This window comes from Physcomitrium patens, chromosome 10, assembly GCF_059467195.1.
Source record: "Physcomitrium patens ecotype Gransden chromosome 10, ASM5946719v1, whole genome shotgun sequence".
Taxonomy (NCBI): domain Eukaryota; kingdom Viridiplantae; phylum Streptophyta; class Bryopsida; order Funariales; family Funariaceae; genus Physcomitrium; species Physcomitrium patens.
The window spans coordinates 3,195,856-3,214,178 of NC_143419.1; the positions used below are offsets into that span (position 1 = coordinate 3,195,856).

The following is an 18,323-nucleotide window of genomic DNA, read 5'->3' on the forward strand; positions in this document are numbered from 1 at the left end:
TCTTAATTAAAGCCTTTACTTTTTATGAATTTGAATTATTGTTGATTTTTGGACTTTCTTGGACTACTTCTTGTTACTCCACATAGAACTAAATATGTGTTGGCAATGATAAAGTATTTTAGCAAGTAGATTGAATTTATGGCTTTTCCACAAAATTCTTTAGAAAAAGTAGCTATGGCTTTTTTTAATTAAATGTTATCATATTTTGGAACACATGTTGAAGTCTTAATAAATCAATGAAGAAAGTTCTTTGGATTTTTTGAAGCTTTGTATATTAAAGTTCTAATAGATTATTATATCACATTTAGAAATTATCTTGAGATGGATGGCTTAATTGAACAGATTATTTAGACTGTCAAACTTGGTTTATAAAAATATGGATAGCTTCATAGCAACCATCATGATTGAGACTTAATATTGCCATAGATTGCAATAGAGTATTATTTTAATAGATAGGCATGAATGACATTTTATAAACTTTACTAATTATTGTATGGATGGGAGCTAGTTCTATTAAGCTTAATCTTTGAAAAGCATGCTCCAATTGAAGACTTCAATGATCCTAACAATATGGACTTAAGGTCTCTAGGATTAAAAAGGCCATGAACATGGCTATAGAGAACTTATCTATCATTCAACATCTTGATACTTTAAAGTATACTTGCATTTGCAACAAAAATTATGGATCTTAGTTGCAAAGACATTCCAAAGAGATTTATGTACATTTACAACATGACATACCTACAATACTTGATGTCAAAATAAAGCAAACAATTCTTTGTGTGAAAGATGTTTTGACTAATAATATTTTATTACTCAAAGGCAAGGATGGATATGAGTATTGAGAGCATTTAAAGAATTGTGCTCTTTGTCATCATTTTATTAATAATTCTTTGTATCCTAAATTTATAATTATGTCAAATAGCCTCTTTTATTTTGTATGTAGTTAAAAGAAAAATGTTACTACCATCCTATTATTGAATTAGTACTAAAGTGGCTGGCATACAATATGCTTCATGCTACCTCTTTTAATTCTTTTTTCAGATAATTAGATTTGTCCTTATTGTGGAAAGTCTTCTAGTCATATCTCATCTATTGATAAGAGTTGACAACTTCTTCTTCCGGGTTTGTTACATGTTTTTGTAGACTAATTGCCACAATATTGGCTTAGATATATGGAATTTTTGTAGCAATATCACTATGGCATTTATCTCCAATTATGTATAAGTTGTTGTTCTAGCAGATTACTAGGACTGTTAATTACCTAGAAGAAGCACTTAAAAGTGTATTGCTTGTACATTCTTATTTGGTTTAGTTTGCATACTTGATGTTGATTTCTAAAACTTGATTTATTATGTATGATAATCTTTATTTACACAATTATTGTCATGTGATATAGAATTAGATGCCAAATCATGTTGGATGGATATAGTCTAATTTAATTTAATAGATTCTTATATACTTAGAATTTTACATTAATTGGCCCTATTATTGGCAATTAAGATTTAAAAATTTAGATGAAAAAATTCTTTTGACTTGACATTCTTGTCAAGTCAAGTCTTATAAGTATAATTGAACAAAGAAAGCTTATGATTGTAAGATTTTGCTTAGCTATGGTAATTTAATTGTTTAGTAAAAATTTAGGATTTTTTCTTCACACTTGCACTCTTAGATTCCTCTTTTGTAATATAAGAGATAAGTGGACCAAGTTGAATTTAGATTTTCTATCTTTCCTTGAAAGTATATTGCTTGTGCATTCTTATTTGATTTAGATTGTATATTTAATATTGATTCTTGGCACTTGATCTATTTTATATGATGATCTTTATTTACAGAATATGATGGTGTTGGTTGTCTAATCTCTAATTCCTTTCTAAGACTAAATATAACACAACACACTATTCACTACATATCTATCAAAATTAAAAAAATAAGACTAAGATATTTGGTTTTAAAATTTAAATTATATAATTTTAAAAGAATATGGATACAACTTGAACTTAGTCAAGAATTTCAATCCAATTTATGATAATTTAATTAATAGAATCAAAATGATAGAAAATAATTAATATTAAAATTTTATTTTTGCTACAATGTGCAATGAAAGATGAATTAAATAAAATAGCTAATTAAATTTTATACACAATTTAACTAATTTATAGATTCTTGAAAATCTTACTTATTTTTTTGTTTTTTTTAATTAAATAGATTGATTTATTAGATTTATTTTATAGTATAATATTTTTTCTTATTATAAATCTTACAAAATATATTTATGCTTTATTAATATATATATATATATATATATATATAGATGTGTGTGTGTGTGTGTGTGTATATATATATATATATATATATTTAAATTAATAAATAGGATTTTGTAGAAATAAGATCTATTTTTTGTTAAAGATTAATTAGAAGTAAATATTTAGATTTAAAACTTTATTCTTATTGCTTTAAGATTATTCAAATTAGATTTGAGATTTAAGATTTAATTAGAAGTAGATTGTAATTTGCATAATAGTTATATTTAAAATATAAGATTCAGTTTAAAATTAAAATTCTATTTATAATAGAATTAGAATTATTTATATGCTTAGGTTTAATGTTTAAAATTTGATTAATATTAGGAATATTTATGATTAATTTTAATTAAAATTTAAGATTTAAGATTTTAAGATTTAGATTTATCTATAATTGATTAAAAAAATATAAATTTTTTTAAGTTGTCAATTTTATCAAAATTCCAAGGTTTTAGATTTTTTAAAGTTTGAATTTTAATTAGTAATAATTTAGATTGGGCTTTAAATTCGAATCAAATTTAAAGTTGAATTTGTTTTCAGAATTAGTTTGAACTACAACAAGTGTTTTCTAGCTTCTTGTTTTCACACAATTGCACACAACAAATAAATTTGTGAAAAAATATATGTATCTAAAATAAATAAATTATGAACTTTGTGAAAAAAATTCTACCAAGATTATTAATATTAAGTTTAATTTACTTTTGGTCCATGTTCTTCAATACATATGCAACAAACATTGAAACAAATATTAAAACGCAAGCAATCGAATAATTATAAAATCACGTCATCTAATTTCTATTCACAAGTGAAAGACAATTTTACCACTTTAACAAAGCAAAGTTGCACAAAACAACAACAACAATGCAACCCCAATATGCTTGTAAACAATTTGCACCTATTCTACATTGTATCCAACCCTTGTCAACTCAGAATGTACAAAATTGAAAAAAAAATAGCAACATTCTCTACATTAGAGTGGATATTTTGGACCTTCACAAAAATAAACTAATTGCAATAAAGTAGCTGCACAATGACTTATTTACAGTATCACATTCATGGACATGGTTCTTACTCTTCTCGAAATCAGCACTTGCTCTGCACATCGCTGGGAAAATGAAGCCGAATTCGCGAGAAAACAGATAAATTTGTGCGGCTTTTTGTATTTTACGTTTTTTTTTTTTTTTTTTTTTTTTTTTTTGTCGAAGAATGCAACAGTTGGAACTGCATTTCGCATGAGAGGGTAATATCGAGAAGAAGAAGGAGAAGGAGACTCAGACAGAGCATGAATTTGGCGCCGGACTATATCAATTTTTTAGCTCCGGTAGAGTTGTGCGTGATGTTTGTTGGAGTGTGTGTAGCTTGAGAGAGAGCTTGAATTTCACTCACCGCAATGCGCACTATTGCTGCTTGTCAAAGGGTCGTAACCTGCCACACTCTGCTGTTGTTGTTGTTACCGCAGCGATGTAGATGAGAAACGAGCCCGTGTTTTGTCTGAGAATCGTGACCTTCATTTCACCGCCTCCTCCAGATATCGTCTTGTTCGATGTGCAAATTCTTTCAGATTCCGAACCTATTCGCAGATGGCCGAACTGCGTGGCTGCTAATTTTCTAGTCACATGCTGTGAACTCTGGGAACTTGATTAGAGTACCGAGAGTTGCCGTTCTGGTGAACTCTAACCGCCACACTGCGGTGCTCGATCTCTTACGCTCTCTCTCTCTCTCTCTCTCTCTCTCTCTCCCTTTCTCGCTTTTGTGTGTGAGCGGCAAACCTCAATCGAGAAGAATTTCTTGGGGTTTGAAATTGGTCTGAAATTCTTGTAGTTCTATTTTGTTGTAATACACAAGAGCTGTTTGCGTTTCAATTTGGAGAGAGGGTTTTTTTAGCATTCCGAGTAATTCATCTATTTTTCGGCAGTTGTTATGCTGGGACGGAAGTGTTGGGTCTTTGATTCTCCAGGATGTCGATCCTGTATTTTTTCACTTCCATGGCTCTAGTTGTAACGTGTTCGCTTGTCACATATTCAGTTATAAAAATCACAAATTCGGCTTCATCTTGCACTCGCAGAACCACTCCACTTCCGGTGTGATGTGATTCATGACGATTTATTATTAACAATTTTCGACTTCGATTTCAAATTCAGAGTGCTGCTTCGAGTTGGCCGAACCTTTGAAGTGTGCCATTCAACACATCAGCGCACTATTGGCTGTGGTGAGTACTGAATTTACCAATGCATTGTACAGGATCCGGCATCCAAAATTGCTGGAACTTGTGCCTCATTAGTTGAAAACATTGTAGGGATGAGAGAATCGTATGCACTGTGTACCAAAAATTCAGAGGAAAATTCTTCCCACGATTTCGACACTGGATTCTTCTTCGCAACTCGTGTGCGTGTAGGATTTTCATCTGGTGCTGCAGGAGACTGATTAACACGGAATTGAAGAACTAAAAATTTCGAAGCGTGTAATATTTTGAAATGTCGAGTGAAGATGACGAGGAGGGCGAGGGAGAGGAGGGAAACAAGGTGCACATTCATTTCTTCAAATTTACTGCCGCAAAAATTCTTTCTGAGCTTCCAGCATGCAATGATCTCATAAGGGACTGAGACATGCTTGATTGCGTGAGCGAGAACAAGGGAGAACTTGCTAAGAAGTCAAAGCTCTTCATCAAGAAAAGATACGAATCTGAAATTCTGGGATCTATCACAGGAATTTTCATGGAGTGGACTCTTGGAAGATTTTGAACCAGTAGGTCCAGGCATTGCAACATATCCTAATGGGGATATTTTTGAGGGCTCCTACTATGGTGGCAAGAGACATGGTTTTGGAAAATACACGTTCACCAAGGATGCTGCAACATATGAAGGGAATTACACTGACAATCAGAAGGCAGGATTTGGCACAATGTCCTTCCCGGACAAGAGTTCCTACACAGGTTTAATTCTTCATGGCCGACCTCATTGCGACTCCCTTTTAGATAACCATATCTCTGTGAAACCCAAATAAGCAAATCAATTATACGACAGCTCTTCATGTTCATGGCTTTAGCGTAGACGTGAAGCTCCGCTACGTTTTCAAAATGGTAGATGCGGTCTTCGTAATATTATTGTGAGTGAAATCCTAGATGAAAGAACCTAATCTCGACACTGAGATTTGCAGGTTCATGGTATCAAGATAAGAGAAGTGGAGAAGGTCAGTATACGTATAAAAATGGCGATATCTACAAGGGACAATGGTTTGAGAATAAAAAGCATGGTGTGGGCTCATACTTCTTCAAGAATGACATGGCTCAAGTAAGCTTTCAACTGTTAAAAGTCATTCTAAAGTCAAGTCACTGACGTGTGTTCATCCGCTTAAAGAAACGTCAAGGAGTCGTCACAGATAAAGGAGATAATATATTAAGGGTAGTCGTAGAACTTTTTCCTGTGCGTCAGCATATAATCATGCAATGTGCCAAGAATTCTAGCACGTGGTTCCCAATACATTTGCTTCATACTGTTGCTATGCACATCTTGAAAAAGTATTTTATGTTGTTAGACAATGAAGAGATAAAATGAAAGTGCATCCTGACCTGATTGAGAGACTACGACACTGTTAGAGTTTGACAATCATATTGGTCGGTTGGCATGTGAAGTTCATTGGAATTTGGGAAAAAGGATTCTTTGCAAAAGGGAAGTGGTTGTTTAAAAACGGCGATTTTTACGAGGGTGACTTTGCCAAGAGCAAACCTGAGGGACCAGGGAAGTTCATGTTCTTCAAGTCCAAATGCACAGTGGCTGGTACATTTGAGAAGGGCAAGTGGACTCTTGGAACCACTAAACAAACACCTGCCAAAGTGATACTTGACCATGCCATGCAAGCTGCCCCCTCGCTATTTGCTCCTCCTCTAGATACTAAGAGTTTGCCTTCCTTTGTCATTCCTATGAAATTCAAGTGACTTCTGAAAATAGTAGTGCACAATTTCACTAACACACACAATACCCCAGAAATCAAGTCCATAGCCCTAATTTTTTCTAAATGATCAACTGCTGATGAGTGGTACTTCTGTGCAAATATTTCAGTTGTGACGACACCAGATTTTCAGTGTGATAGAACAGAAGCCATGTGCATTTTAGAGGCTGAAGCAATGAGTCCCCCACCCTGAAGGTTGGAGATGCAGTAATGTACTTAGACTCTGCCCTGAATGATGGTTTTTCAGATAAGCGCACAGAACACTCAGCACTACATTCTTACAGCATTATTCTCGTGGGATGCATGAATACTTGAAAAGTCAGCACTCTACAAATTTTCACAACAAATACAGGACTGGAAGATTGAACTCTACTGTAAGCAAATGAAAAGGTGTTTTGGGGGTCTCTGCCTTTGTCCATCTGTAGACTGGACAGCTGTGTGTAGGAAAGTGTGAACTGAAATTTTCTGTTCCCTTGCAATGTGGCACATCAAAGTAGACATTTGGTTTAGTAATCTCTTTGAGGGGACAATCCATAATACATATTTATATATATATATATATATTGAAGATGGAATAGAGATGCAGCAGTTGCCTCAACAAGGAAGTGCTAGTGAGTGACATCAATGAGGCTTTGTGTTTGGCCCTGACCTATGTCCCAGATGGTGTGGAAGAGGTTTTAAGAGATAAACAATGTGGTTTAATATGGTTTGGATTATGCAAGGATGTCTCAAAGGGGGGGGGGGGGGGGGGGGGGAGTGTGTGAAGACAGTGATGGAGTGATGGATACGTGTATGGAGGTGTTGATAGCTCTGAAGAAAAATAATTTTAGTGTACCACAGAGAGGACCACTCTCAATTTCCAGAGACATCCACATACTGCCTCGCATGTGAACAAGCTGTCTCTTTGCAGGCTACCTTTAACATCATATGCTCTACTGACTTAGCTAATGTTACACCCACAAGAAATCTATTACTCTTTCAATTCTGAGATATCCTCCCACTAATCTAGATTCTTACTATACATTTATATACATATTTACACATGTAAGTAACAAGGAGAAGCAGAAAAGAAGTGGCTGATGAAAAACAGCAAAGCATTTGGGGTGGCAAGAAGAGTGTGAAGTCAAGTAGGCTGTCATGAGCAACTTGTAGAGAGGTACTTGTCATTGTTGCAGAAGAGTGTCACAAGGACTGGAAGAGTTTGTGTGGTTGATGTGAGACTTGAATGACCATGAAAGAAACAATGAGAGCACAAATTGCTGGAGGACAGTCTACATGAACCCTAGAGTTCCCATGCAATAATTCACAACATCCCACAACCTCTGAGAACACATACATACATTCATGCTGTGTGTATTCATGCAACTCTGAGGGCTTGGTATTTCCACAGGCACTGCAGGTCCCCAGGTCAGTAAAGTTGGCTGAATGCTTGAATGTCTACAATTTCATTTCAGTTCTACATTTCAATATACATGGATAGATGACTTTTGATTTTGTTGGTTTTTTTTTCAATTTAAAACTATCCTACTATTATTAGTTTTAGTATTTTTCTATTGCACAAGAGAGTCCTGAGAAATTGAAACTCCCAAGAGATCCTTCTTGGGATTCTATGGAAACCATGATTGCCAAGACTTTGCAAAGGAATATGCAATTAAAGGGGGACCACACAATCGATGGCCAACAAGGAGTAAATAGTGTATGACCCAATGTAGGCAGGCAAGAGAGAATTCTTTTATCACTCTCATTAAATATCATCCCCCTTGAAACCCTAATTCGATGCTCTAAAGCAAAGAATAGAATGAGAGAGAATAGACTAAGTTTTTGTTGGGATGAGGTTTATGGCTTAGAGCCACTGACTAAGTCTCTGCCTTGGAGGACCAAGTGTGTGACTTTTTCATTATTTTTTTTGTTTGACTATATTTTATTTTTATTTTATTTTTTATTTTTTAACAGAAGGCAGATGAGTACAAGATGGTCAACTCTTTCACACTTTTATTTTAATTTTAAATTTATATTTTTAACTGTTGGTTAATCTTTTATTATTATTCTTCTTCTGTTCTTATATTCCTTCTGGAACCCAAAATGCGCAATCAAATGAATACCCACTTTTGAAGTCTATTTTCAGATATCAAGCCAAGTTTTGTGGATAAAAAGCACCTTTAGTACACCGAAGGCGATGCCAAATCCCAGATTTTTGTGTTAGTTTTTCATTCTTTTCTTTCTTTTATTTTCTTGGTATCTGACACATGGGGGTGTGAGTTTTGCAATGACTGAAAAAATGAGGAGAAACAACTCATCTTGTGCTCTAATACTCTTGTTAAAGAGCAGGCTAAAGAGGAATTAAAAAAACTTTGACTTAGGTTAGAATATTTCAGGTCAATAATACCAGAAGAAATTATGAAACATGCTATTTATGATAAGTCATCCTTCTCTGAAATTCTGGATTTTTTTCAACACTGCAGCAGTGTACTATGCAATTATTGTGGGCCACAGCTTTTTACCTAAATTTTTAATTAGTATATATGTATATTTGTGAAGAAAAAAATGCATATATATATATATATATATATATATGAATATATTCTCCCTTGGGTTGAAACAAAAAAATTGAAACAAGTTTTTCATTTTTCTAAACATTAGAGGTGTGTGTGTGTATATGTATGCAATGTCTCAACATAAATGATTTGTTGCTTAAAATATGTGATAGACATTTGCTAGAAGTACTTACCACATAAGGAGGCCCTTTTAATGTAGGACAATTTGCTTAATGTAGGACATTTTTCATATTATTATTAAAAACTTTTTCTTATATTAAAACGGCAATTACAAGACAACACTGTTTAAAAGTGGTTCAACAAATTTTTCATTAGAGGGAGGTGTTGCACACCAAACACTTTGCTTTACTATAAATAAATGATAAAATTAAATAAATAAAAACTTTATTTTTCTCTATTTTGACTTACCATGCATAGGTTCTGTGATATCTTCTATTATCTTTCATGTCCTTTATTTGTGAAAACCATGTGTTCTATATTAATTAACATACAACAACTAAACAAATATCCTACATTAAAAAAGTCATGTACATGAGCCACCTCTCCAATAAAAAGAGTTTCATTAATTAAGGTACTAATATATTTTTTTAATTAAAATGAAAAGTTTTGATGATTGATTGAGTGCTTGTTTCACTGATTGAACATATTTTGCTTGAAACGAGTGATTTCAAAGACTACAAATATTACAAACCTCATCATTTTCCGCAATCCCAAGTCAAGCACATATCTTCTCTCTCCCCCCATCCCACACAATAATATAAATTAAACAATAAAAGAACAAAAAGGAATTGAGCATCCTTGAAGATAAAGTAGTTTTTGGTAGGATGTGCCCATCCCAATGGGGAACAGAACAAAGCCAAGGGTTAGGTGTGGGTCTTGTGCCACAGTTGTCTTTCATCTTGTGGTTCATGCATATGCTATTTCTGGATAATAGTCTCTTTAAAAAAATCATTGGTACCAGCTACTGTGCTTCAGAGCTTTTACCACCAAAAAGTAAAAGTCTGTTTATAAAAATAAAATAAAATAAAATAAAAACGTAGTGTTGACTGGAATTTGCAGTTTTGACTCCACAAGTTTCAAGCACCAGGTTCACATACATTCCATTACATGTTTACTGGGCAAGGCAGGCTGTGTATAGGATTCTACAGCAGTACAAAAGATCCTGTGTCATATATATATATATATATATATTTGTACATACATACAGAAAATAAACTAATATTACTCAGTAAACAATACTAAGAAATTAAGGATGGTTAGAGATATTTCATGAGAAACCCAACTTGAAAGCAAGCTATTCACATGTATCATTTTACATGTGTTCATATCTTGTAGGCTCCAATTATAATGTTTTCCTCAGATTGAAGAATACCTCTATTTTGATTTTAGAACTTTTATTCATTCATTCATTCATTCATGTGTCTATGAGAGTGTGTGTGTGTGTGTGTGTGTGGATATGAGAGTTTTGGTGTAATTTATATCATTTAATACCTTGATTGATCAAAAGAAATACACACTTTCCTAGGTTGTCCTAATTGTATGTTGTTTTGAATTGTTGATTAGACAACTTCATGTTTTGTATTGCATTTTATCAACGGAGGGAAAGATATGAAGAAAAAACAACACATGCATGTATGTATGTATGTATGTATGTATATATATATATATATATATATATATATAAACCTATTTAAATTTTTTGAAGTTTCTTTAAAAAAATCTGATCATAAATAAAACTATTTGAATTTCAATAGCATGAAATTTAATCCACATCAAAGTTCATTTATTAAAATCATTGAACCACTTATAAGATTTTAACTAGATAGTAATAATTTTTAATTGACACACTAAAGGTTTTAAATAGAGTGTAGAGTAGTAAAAATACCTAAAATACACATTCAATTCCAAGTAGTACATGTTAAATATTTTAAAATGAAAAGAAAAGTAACAAATTAAAATATTCACATGTTAAACATATTCAACATGTTATATCCACAAAGCCTTAATAAGCAGACTATCATATGGAATATCTAACCAAAAGAACATAAGAAGAAAAGATGAGGTAGAATGCATAGTTTTTCTATATGGTATAAATTATATATTTCCTTAGAATTTTTGTTACATCTACCTTTAAAAGATTTTTAGTATTTGGTTACATTTTAATATTAATATTTTTTAAAAAAAGTTGGTCATTATTGTTACTATTAAGATTTAGGTTGTTATATTTAAAACCAAAGTAAAACAATGATTTCGTCAATGTGATGGCTTTTTATATCTTTTTTTTATTTAATGTGATAAGATATAAATAAAAAAGAATACATAATATTTTAAATTATAAATATTTATTTTTATACAACAATTAGTCATCAAGTATTTTTTTTAAAAAAAATAAATTAAAAAAATACATATGTATTCTTAGCATCATAATATATTAGAGTATGCACTTTAATATATACACATATTCCAAACATTCCTTAGTGTCAAAAATATATCTCTTTTTAGTAATAAAATGTAAATCGCTAATTTTAATTCCAACCAAAAAAATAATAAAATAGATTCTGGAGTTTGTAAAAAAAAAATAGAATTTTGCATAAAACAATAATATATGTTAATTACTATATTTTTGTTTGATGTTTAGTAGCAATTTCTTAAATCCAATTACTTTGATGTTTAGTTGCAACTATATTAATTAATATTTAGAACATATATATTTTTTATTTCTATTAAATGTTGTAATAACTTTTAACATATTAATAAGGATTCAATTATCACCAAAAATATTTTAAAAAAATAATGATTAAAAACGTAAGGTCATAGAACTTTTGAACTTCAAAAATACTAAAATAAATATAAACATCTTATTAGAAGAAATAATTAGCATCTTCTAAGACTAAGTAGTATTTTTCAAAAAGAAGAAGGTGATTTTTTTCCCTTGTGACAAGACTACTATATAATAAGATTTTAATTCAAAATTTGGTAACATACAATTTTTGAGATTTAATAGTTTATTTCAGAATAAAAGTAATGAAAACAATTAATAAAAAGAGTAAGGACTAAAAAATTAAGATGAATGAGAAAAACAAATACCCAACAAGAAATAAGTATAGATACAAGATTAGAAAAAAAAATAAAAATAAAAATAAAAAAATAAACACTTGGGTTGTTTTAAAATCTGTATTAGTAAGACCAATGAACTTCTTCTCTCGTTCTTTTATTTATACTGTGGTAATAAAATCCTATAGAAGCGTCAAGAGGAGGTTCTCAAAACTATAAATTTCTCTTAAATTATACACAAGATTTTTTTTTGAGTTATGCAAACTAGAAGGGGTCTAGTAAAATATGGAAGCTCACAAATTATGACACAAAAATAATTTTTTCTGTAATTTTAACAGATTTAGAAGTTCAAAGAATTATATTAATATAATATCTAATCATGTTTTAGAAATTTAACCAAATACTAAAAGTTTTTTATACTAACCATATAAAAAATTATGTTACATTGTTTCTAGAATTTAAAAACATTACAAAAGTTTTTCAATAAACTTCGAGTTGGTGTAAGAAACTAATCTCAAATTCTTTGTTAGAAACTATTCTAACAAGGATAGAAAAGGATGAATGAACATTCCAATCGGGGAACGAGAACTGGTCCGTTCATCCAGAGCCCAGAAGATTCCGCGACGGAAGAGTCGTGGGCCTGACGCCATGTTCCGCTTCGCAGCAGTCACTCCCATGCTTCTTGCAGTTGCTGCTGCTGCTGTTCCATGGCTCTGACTCTCCCATGCGAGCAACAACGCCCACTTTTCTCTTGTGGGTTTCTTCGTCTTCTTATCCCTGCAGCTACTCCCCACTTCAAGCTTCCACCTTTTTTCATGCAATTATCTCGCTGAAGACAAACAGATATATAACTTATGTCACGATTCCATCGCCATTCTGTGCCATGCTTACTGGTGTGATCTGAGCCACCACTGTGTTGTTGCAGGCAGGCTCAGAGCTGCATGCTGTGCTGTTGCTTGACAGCATTCGATCCCCAAAGAGAATGAGAATTACTGCGCTTCAATCTACCCAACCCTGCCAGAGTTTCCTCGCTGGGTAGGAATGTTGGTAGTGGTAGAATTTACGTTTTCATTTTTATTTTTATTTTTCTGTGACGAAGCGATTTTATGGTGAGCTGATCGTCATATCCAAGGCTGGTGTCGGAGATTGAAACTTGTCGTTGTCGAGTTTCAATGGTAGGTGAGTCACAGATCACCGGTGTGGCTCACAGTCGGGCACGCATCTTTTCCTGTTTGGTGCTGGTAGTCTCTGTGAACTCCATTCACAGGCTTCGAAGTTCGCACAGTTTTTTGTCTGAAGATGGTATGTAAGTAGGGTGGCATAATTCGGGTAACACCTTGTTATTCAAGCTTATGTAGCATCAACGAATGACGGTTAAACCCAGTCAATAATGAAAGGAACAATGTGTGCGACTCATTCTCCCGCACACAACTTGACACTTGCAGTAGGCGCTACTCATTTCCTGTCTCTAAAAAAGAGCATAAAATTTGCATTAAGAAAAAAAAAAGAAAAAAAAAAGAAGAAGAAGGAATGGTGTATAATGACAATACGGTAACAACGTGGAGATGCCTCCTTTACTCCGGGCTGGTCACCTTCTACTTTGTCTAACCCACTTTCCTTCCTCGGCGTTTGCCCCAGCACAAGAATATCATTTCCAAGCACAATGTGCTGCGACGTTTCAATCCCGCCACACCCTTTAAAGCAGCATCTCACAGCTAGAACGAGATCTCCCCTTCCCTTCACTGCACTTTGGATCGATTTTCTCCCATCTCTATATATGGTTTTCCCCGGTCTCTGCTTCTGCGGTGGCGGAGCGGGCGAGAGAGGGAGTGTATGTATACGCGCATGTCCAGGACCTTTTTGCTGACGGAGGAATCGACTGAGTTGGGTCTACTCTGTATGTTCTAGAGCGAATCCTGTATTCCGACCTCACGTATCCTAGTGCTCCTTTTTTATGGGCTTGAAGGGAATGCGTGCTTCTTTCCGATCCCGTTAGTAGGTCTAGCATTTTTTTTTATTGTTCCAGCACCGACAAGCTTCTTAGCTTCTTTTCCTACGCGACTTGGGTCGTTCTGTGGCCCGTGCGTTTCAGCAGGGGCCTTAATTTCGCATCCCGTCGATGGTTATAGTGCTGCGAATGGTTGTATAGTGCCATTCTTTTGCCCACTTCTTCCAGAAAGTGGGAGCTAGTCTTTTGTAGGTTTCCACGGTTCCCTGATTTAGTTGTGTCGAGAAGCTTCTAGTTCTGTGAATTGGGCGCGGAAGACGAGGTTGTTATTATTGTTTGGAGAACTGAAAATCCAAATTGAGTACAACACGTCTCGACTACAGAATTTGTAAACTTGTGAACGCAGCAGAGATTTTTGCTGATTAGGTAGGTATCTGTTGGAGGGCTTCCTGCTCCACATCAAAACACAAATGATCGTCGAGTAAAAATCGGTACACTCGATTGAATGTCACTGCATAGATTCGAAAAGTTAAGGAATAGCTGCCTGTCCTTCCAAGCGAGCGAAAAAAGTCTGAATGAGAGCATAACTGCTTCATTTTCTATGGACTCGTGCATCTCTAGAGAGAGCGTAGTTAGCAGAGTTGCAATATCTTGTTGCAAGTTCAGGTATCATCCAGTGACGAGGTCCTTGCTGGAATGCCACAGCCAGAGGCCTGCGCGCATGTGCATTTAATGTTACTATTTCTTGCAGTAGATAATTTTTTTATGCAGTCTCTGTGAATCAGTAGAAGTTTGCTTCTTCTGGAGGAGGGTCTGTCATCTGACAAAGAAGATCAAGTATGGGAGCTATGACGCGTCGCAAGTGCGTTCCTAGCGATGGTATCAGGTGACCTTCAAAATCATGGATTATACATTTCTCCTCCTCTAAAGGATTACTATATGCAATTGGATAGAGAGTACATACACAGCGATGAGTAATGAGTATCGGTGCGATGAAGGCTTACATGGATCTTAAAGCATGACTGAATTCATTCCGGAACTCGGGTCACGAACAGGCAACTTGTGTGGAGCAAAGAATTTTACTCTTGGATTATAACGCTGTGAGTTATTCTATTTCAGATAGATGGAGCTATTCATCTGTTAATGCTACTGATAGCAATTTGTCGTGGATCATGTTTTGGTCGAGAAAGCACGTGTATGAGTTTGTCCTAATTTGTGCAATAGGCATTTTTCTGAGCTGTTCCATCCTTTGGGTAGCGGGGTGACGTCGTTCTTTGCTATGAACAAGGAGTTTCGCAAGTCTGAAATCTGTGATTTGTTGCAGGTTAACATAAATTAACCCCAACTTCCATAGACGTTGATGCTACAATCATGGCGGAAATGCATACCACACTTTCGGAGGATGTTGTCGAAGAGCGCCACACCAGTATGGAGGAGGTACTATAACCATATACACTAAACACCTCATTGTATTGTTCGTTTTGATACAAGAGTTAAACACAAATCTATAGAGCTTATGTAGCTTTCACACGAATTTCTCTCGCACAAAAGCTGCCCATCTGATTCCACTTTCGGAAGGACGATATGTTTCTATCTTAGAAATTGCATCTTATGGTGGTACCATTGATTATTTTCTTCTAGCATCAACAAAAGTATCACAGTTGCTAATTTCATTGTGGGGGTACGTGTTGCAGGTGTTGCCTCTTCACATTTTATCAGACATCTGTAATAGGGTCAGGGATGCAAAGGACCTCGCCAATTGTGCGGCAACGAGCAGAGCCATGGATGACGCTGTGCGAAATGTTCAGAGCCTCAATCTCATCTGCCTGAAGAAGTATTTCCTTCTGGCACGAAAGCGCTTTCCTATTAGAGTCCCGTGCCCAACCTCAGATGATGAAGATGAACTTGACACAGACTCGGAGGACGACAGCGATGAGGAAAAAGTTGAGCCCTGCGTAACGAAAGACCCAAGCTCAAGTTCCTCAGAACATCAGCCCCAGGATGGAGTTAATGAAAACTCAGCCCCAATCTCAGGTTCCTCTGCACACAAGCCCCAGGATGCTCTCTCTGGAAAGCCTGCTCCTATCCCACGTTCATCCTTACACCCACCCCAGGATGGTCTCTGTGGAAGGTTAGCCCCAGCTAAGCCGCCCGCCTATGTGTCATTCAAAATCGCATGTCTTAACATGCTCGGGCGTGTGAAAGATGTTAAGCATCTTCGAATTGAAGTTGACCAGGAAATGCAAGCAAACTTGTTTCAGAAGGAGGAGATACACATGGTGGACTTCTGGTTGAGCGAGCCCATGTTTGTACGCAAGTGGGTGTCAGCGTGCTTCAGAACGCTTCAGCATTTGACTGTTGTTGATTACGGCCAGCAGGCCATCATGCGCCAGTCTCCCATTCTGAGGGTTCTCTCTGAAAACTGTAAGTTTCTTCCGTCTCTTCGACTAGAGAATTCATGGCTGGGTGTATGGCTTTTGTAACACATCTTTGATGTAAGCAATTCTTTTAACTTTGACTGGATTGGAACAGGCAAAGAATTGACGCATTTAGAGTTGAGGAACATGTACCTCGACACAAACGATCTGGACAAATTACCTAAGCTGGAAAGTCTCACTCTCCGGTGTATCAAAATGACAGAAAGGTCTCTCACTGACATCGATGACTGCATGCCAGTATTAGTAACTCTTGCGCTTGTGAGTGTTTTCGGTGTCCAAGATGCCAAAATGAAATCCCAAAAATTGGAGGTATTGTGTCTGGGACTGTCCACAAGCGCCAGGATTGTGGATCTAAACCTTCCCCAAGTTAAGAAGCTGCAACTAAAGATGACATGTCCGGAAATACTCCGGGTGCGTGCTCCCAAGTTGACCTACGTCGCAGTCTGCATGGAGAAACGAGACCGACCCGACGTAGAGTTTCTAGAGGTGAATGGTCTCAAAGAGCTTCTCTTCGGAGCTTCACACTTCTCAATACTCCCCTACCTCATGAAGAGCAATCGCTTACTGGAGAAGATTTTTCTGGATTTACCGTGTATGGCTCTAGGGGAAGATGGCAAGTGGGAAGGTGTTCTGGAGCAGATCCCGAGGAGTCTCCCCGACATTGAAGTTCTGAAAGCATCATGCCCCATTTTGCACACACTCAGTGTTGGCCCGGGCCTTTGGCATGCCATGGAGGAGTCCTTCGAGATCAACCAAGAGCTGGCTACATTCCGGAGGTGGCGAACTCTGACCAAGTTCATTGTGCACATGGTAGTTCAGAGCTTGGACAATTGCATGTCAGTGTTGCAGTGGCTGGTGGATGCGGTTCCCACCCTCAAGTTCCTGGAAATCTACGTTCATGTAGACAGCCCTGCCGATCGGCAGCTCTTCCAATCAAAATGTGAGGAGGAATTCACGATGCTCACCAAATTGACGATGGGGACCTGGAAACGAAGCTTGAACTTTACCTGCTTCAGCTTCTGATTATGTTCAACACTCTCACTTATCCGCACCAAAAACTTGTACAGACACTTCGCAACCAGCACCCAATTGTTGCTTCTTCTTTCCTTTTCTTTTTTGCTTCGTTATGCTGTGTAGCTTCGTGAATATTTACCACCAACTCTTATCTATCCCACTCTTGAGAACTTGTTGTATACCTGGCAGAGTTTCAGTCAAATTAGTGCATGTGCGGTAGACTGGTTTTTGTTATTTACCAAACTTGCAAAATCGGTATCGTCTGCTCCTATTGCCGTCAGGCCTGACCTTGGAATCTTCGCCCAGAAGCAGTAGAATTATTAAAAATAGAGTTTTTTTTTTTTTTTTTTTTTTTTTCTTTGTTGTTGTTGTTGTTGTTGTGTGTGTGTGTGATGACCAGGTCTTGATTAGACCTAATGGGGGTGTGCTTTACCGACAATGAGGCAGCTGAGGCTTAAGAGTGACAATTGGGTGCCCGAGATAAGAACACAGACAAGAAGAGGAAATGAACAATTGGGATTGGCAGACAACAAGGATTTGTGGATGGAGTTGTGTTGTAGTAATTCATCCAAAGAGAGACTAGTGATTTCCTGTGTACTGATGCTCCATTTTGCTGGAAAAATTTGTGCAAAATCAATTATGAAGGCAACAAAATGTGAATTAATATTGTTTGTTTTGTTTTGTTTTGTTTTTTCTTCATAAGCGAGGATGTTTTTTTCTTCAGGAGTTTTCTTAATTGTCAACTCTTAATGTCTTAATTTTATTTTCTTATAAGTGTGTGAATATGTTGCATCCCAATTTATTTCTTACCATACACAAATATATTTTATTTTATTAAAAGGATTAACAATTTTAATTACTGAGAAATAAAACCTTATTGACAAAAATATATTTTATTTCTCAGTAATTTTAAGAGATTTTTTGTCAATAAGGTTTTAAAAATATATGTTTCTATCATTGATTTGTCATGAATGTGATATTTTGGTCAAAAAAGGAAGTAAGAAGTGTCAAAGGTAGGTTGGATTTAGCTGATATTGAATTTTACGATGAACCACATATTTTA

The 18,323-nt window shown here is 35.4% G+C and overlaps 2 protein-coding genes across 5 annotated transcripts; both read left to right on the forward strand.

Annotated features, from left to right (window-relative positions):
- Positions 1 to 3,530: 3,530 nt before the first annotated feature.
- Positions 3,531 to 6,967, forward strand: LOC112287255 (uncharacterized). Of its 2 annotated transcripts, none has more exons than XM_090253453.1 (5): positions 3,531 to 4,825; positions 5,010 to 5,235; positions 5,460 to 5,593; positions 5,935 to 6,094; positions 6,499 to 6,967. In XM_090253453.1, the coding sequence occupies exons 1-5, from the start codon at positions 4,778 to 4,780 to the stop codon at positions 6,564 to 6,566; spliced, it is 636 nt and encodes a 211-aa protein (XP_090109579.1). In that variant the 5' UTR covers positions 3,531 to 4,777; the 3' UTR covers positions 6,567 to 6,967. The 2 variants fall into 2 exon arrangements, with proteins under 2 accessions (XP_090109579.1, XP_024385861.1); XM_024530093.3 differs by having other exon boundaries at positions 3,535 to 4,512; positions 4,699 to 4,825; positions 5,935 to 6,764.
- A 6,576-nt stretch (positions 6,968 to 13,543) lies between these two features.
- On the forward strand, positions 13,544 to 17,924 carry LOC112287622 (F-box/LRR-repeat protein At4g29420). Of its 3 annotated transcripts, none has more exons than XM_024530800.3 (5): positions 13,557 to 14,694; positions 14,864 to 14,908; positions 15,133 to 15,245; positions 15,503 to 16,232; positions 16,341 to 17,924. In XM_024530800.3, exons 3-5 carry the CDS (start codon positions 15,180 to 15,182, stop codon positions 17,267 to 17,269), a joined length of 1,725 nt encoding a protein of 574 aa, XP_024386568.1. In that variant the 5' UTR covers positions 13,557 to 14,694; positions 14,864 to 14,908; positions 15,133 to 15,179; the 3' UTR covers positions 17,270 to 17,924. The 3 variants fall into 3 exon arrangements, with proteins under 3 accessions (XP_024386569.1, XP_024386568.1, XP_073392908.1); XM_073536807.2 differs by having other exon boundaries at positions 13,647 to 14,694; positions 14,807 to 14,908; XM_024530801.3 differs by lacking the exon at positions 14,864 to 14,908 and having other exon boundaries at positions 13,544 to 14,694.
- The last annotated feature ends 399 nt before the right edge of the window (positions 17,925 to 18,323 follow it).

Bases quoted from the DNA above. Each gene is read 5' to 3' on its own strand.
- LOC112287622 (XM_024530801.3), top strand. From the start codon at position 15,180: ATGGCGGAAATGCATACCACACTTTCGGAGGATGTTGTCGAAGAGCGC. The intron at 15,246-15,502 runs GTACTATAACCA...TACGTGTTGCAG, and splicing joins GCCACACCAGTATGGAGGAG to GTGTTGCCTCTTCACATTTT. The intron at 16,233-16,340 runs GTAAGTTTCTTC...GGATTGGAACAG, and splicing joins GAGGGTTCTCTCTGAAAACT to GCAAAGAATTGACGCATTTA.
- LOC112287255 (XM_024530093.3), top strand. From the start codon at position 4,778: ATGTCGAGTGAAGATGACGAGGAGGGCGAGGGAGAGGAGGGAAACAAG. The intron at 4,826-5,009 runs GTGCACATTCAT...GATCTATCACAG, and splicing joins AGGGAGAGGAGGGAAACAAG to GAATTTTCATGGAGTGGACT. The intron at 5,236-5,459 runs GTTTAATTCTTC...TGAGATTTGCAG, and splicing joins GGACAAGAGTTCCTACACAG to GTTCATGGTATCAAGATAAG.